The 330-nt window shown below is 67.0% G+C and overlaps 1 protein-coding gene across 1 annotated transcript in view; it reads right to left on the bottom strand.

Annotated features, from left to right (window-relative positions):
• The window catches only part of RNF43 (ring finger protein 43), a 12,396-nt gene that overhangs the window by 8,574 nt on the left and 3,492 nt on the right, over positions 1-330 (bottom strand). Inside the window, 1 exon segment of the mRNA XM_010022849.1 lies at positions 219-330. This exon segment is cut by the window's right edge and continues 56 nt beyond it. Coding sequence (XP_010021151.1) covers positions 219-330 — 112 coding nt within the window.

The raw sequence follows: 330 nt of genomic DNA on the forward strand, positions 1-330 counted from the left end.
CAGTCAAGTGACTTCAGCAGGGGCAGGGCTGTTTTGGCCATGTTGCAGGCAGACCTTCATCAATGCCCATCCTGCCCCAGCCCCCAGGAGCTGCTGAGGGAAACATTCCAAGTGCCTCCTGCCCCTGCCACACTGCTCAGCTCCCACCACAGCTCCCCCGTGCCCACGGCCAGCGCACTCAGCACCGTGGCTCCACAGCAGCCGTGCCCGCAGCCTACCTGGCCCTCGCTGAACTCCTCCAGGCAGATGGCACAGACCGGGGCTGAGCTGCAGGTACTGGCTGAGTCCCACCGCGCCGCCGGCCGGCACCTCGCCTGGAACTCGCGCGTG

This window comes from Nestor notabilis, unplaced genomic scaffold, assembly GCF_000696875.1.
Source record: "Nestor notabilis isolate BGI_N333 unplaced genomic scaffold, ASM69687v1 scaffold22249, whole genome shotgun sequence".
In the NCBI taxonomy this organism is placed as follows: Eukaryota; Metazoa; Chordata; class Aves; order Psittaciformes; family Psittacidae; genus Nestor; species Nestor notabilis.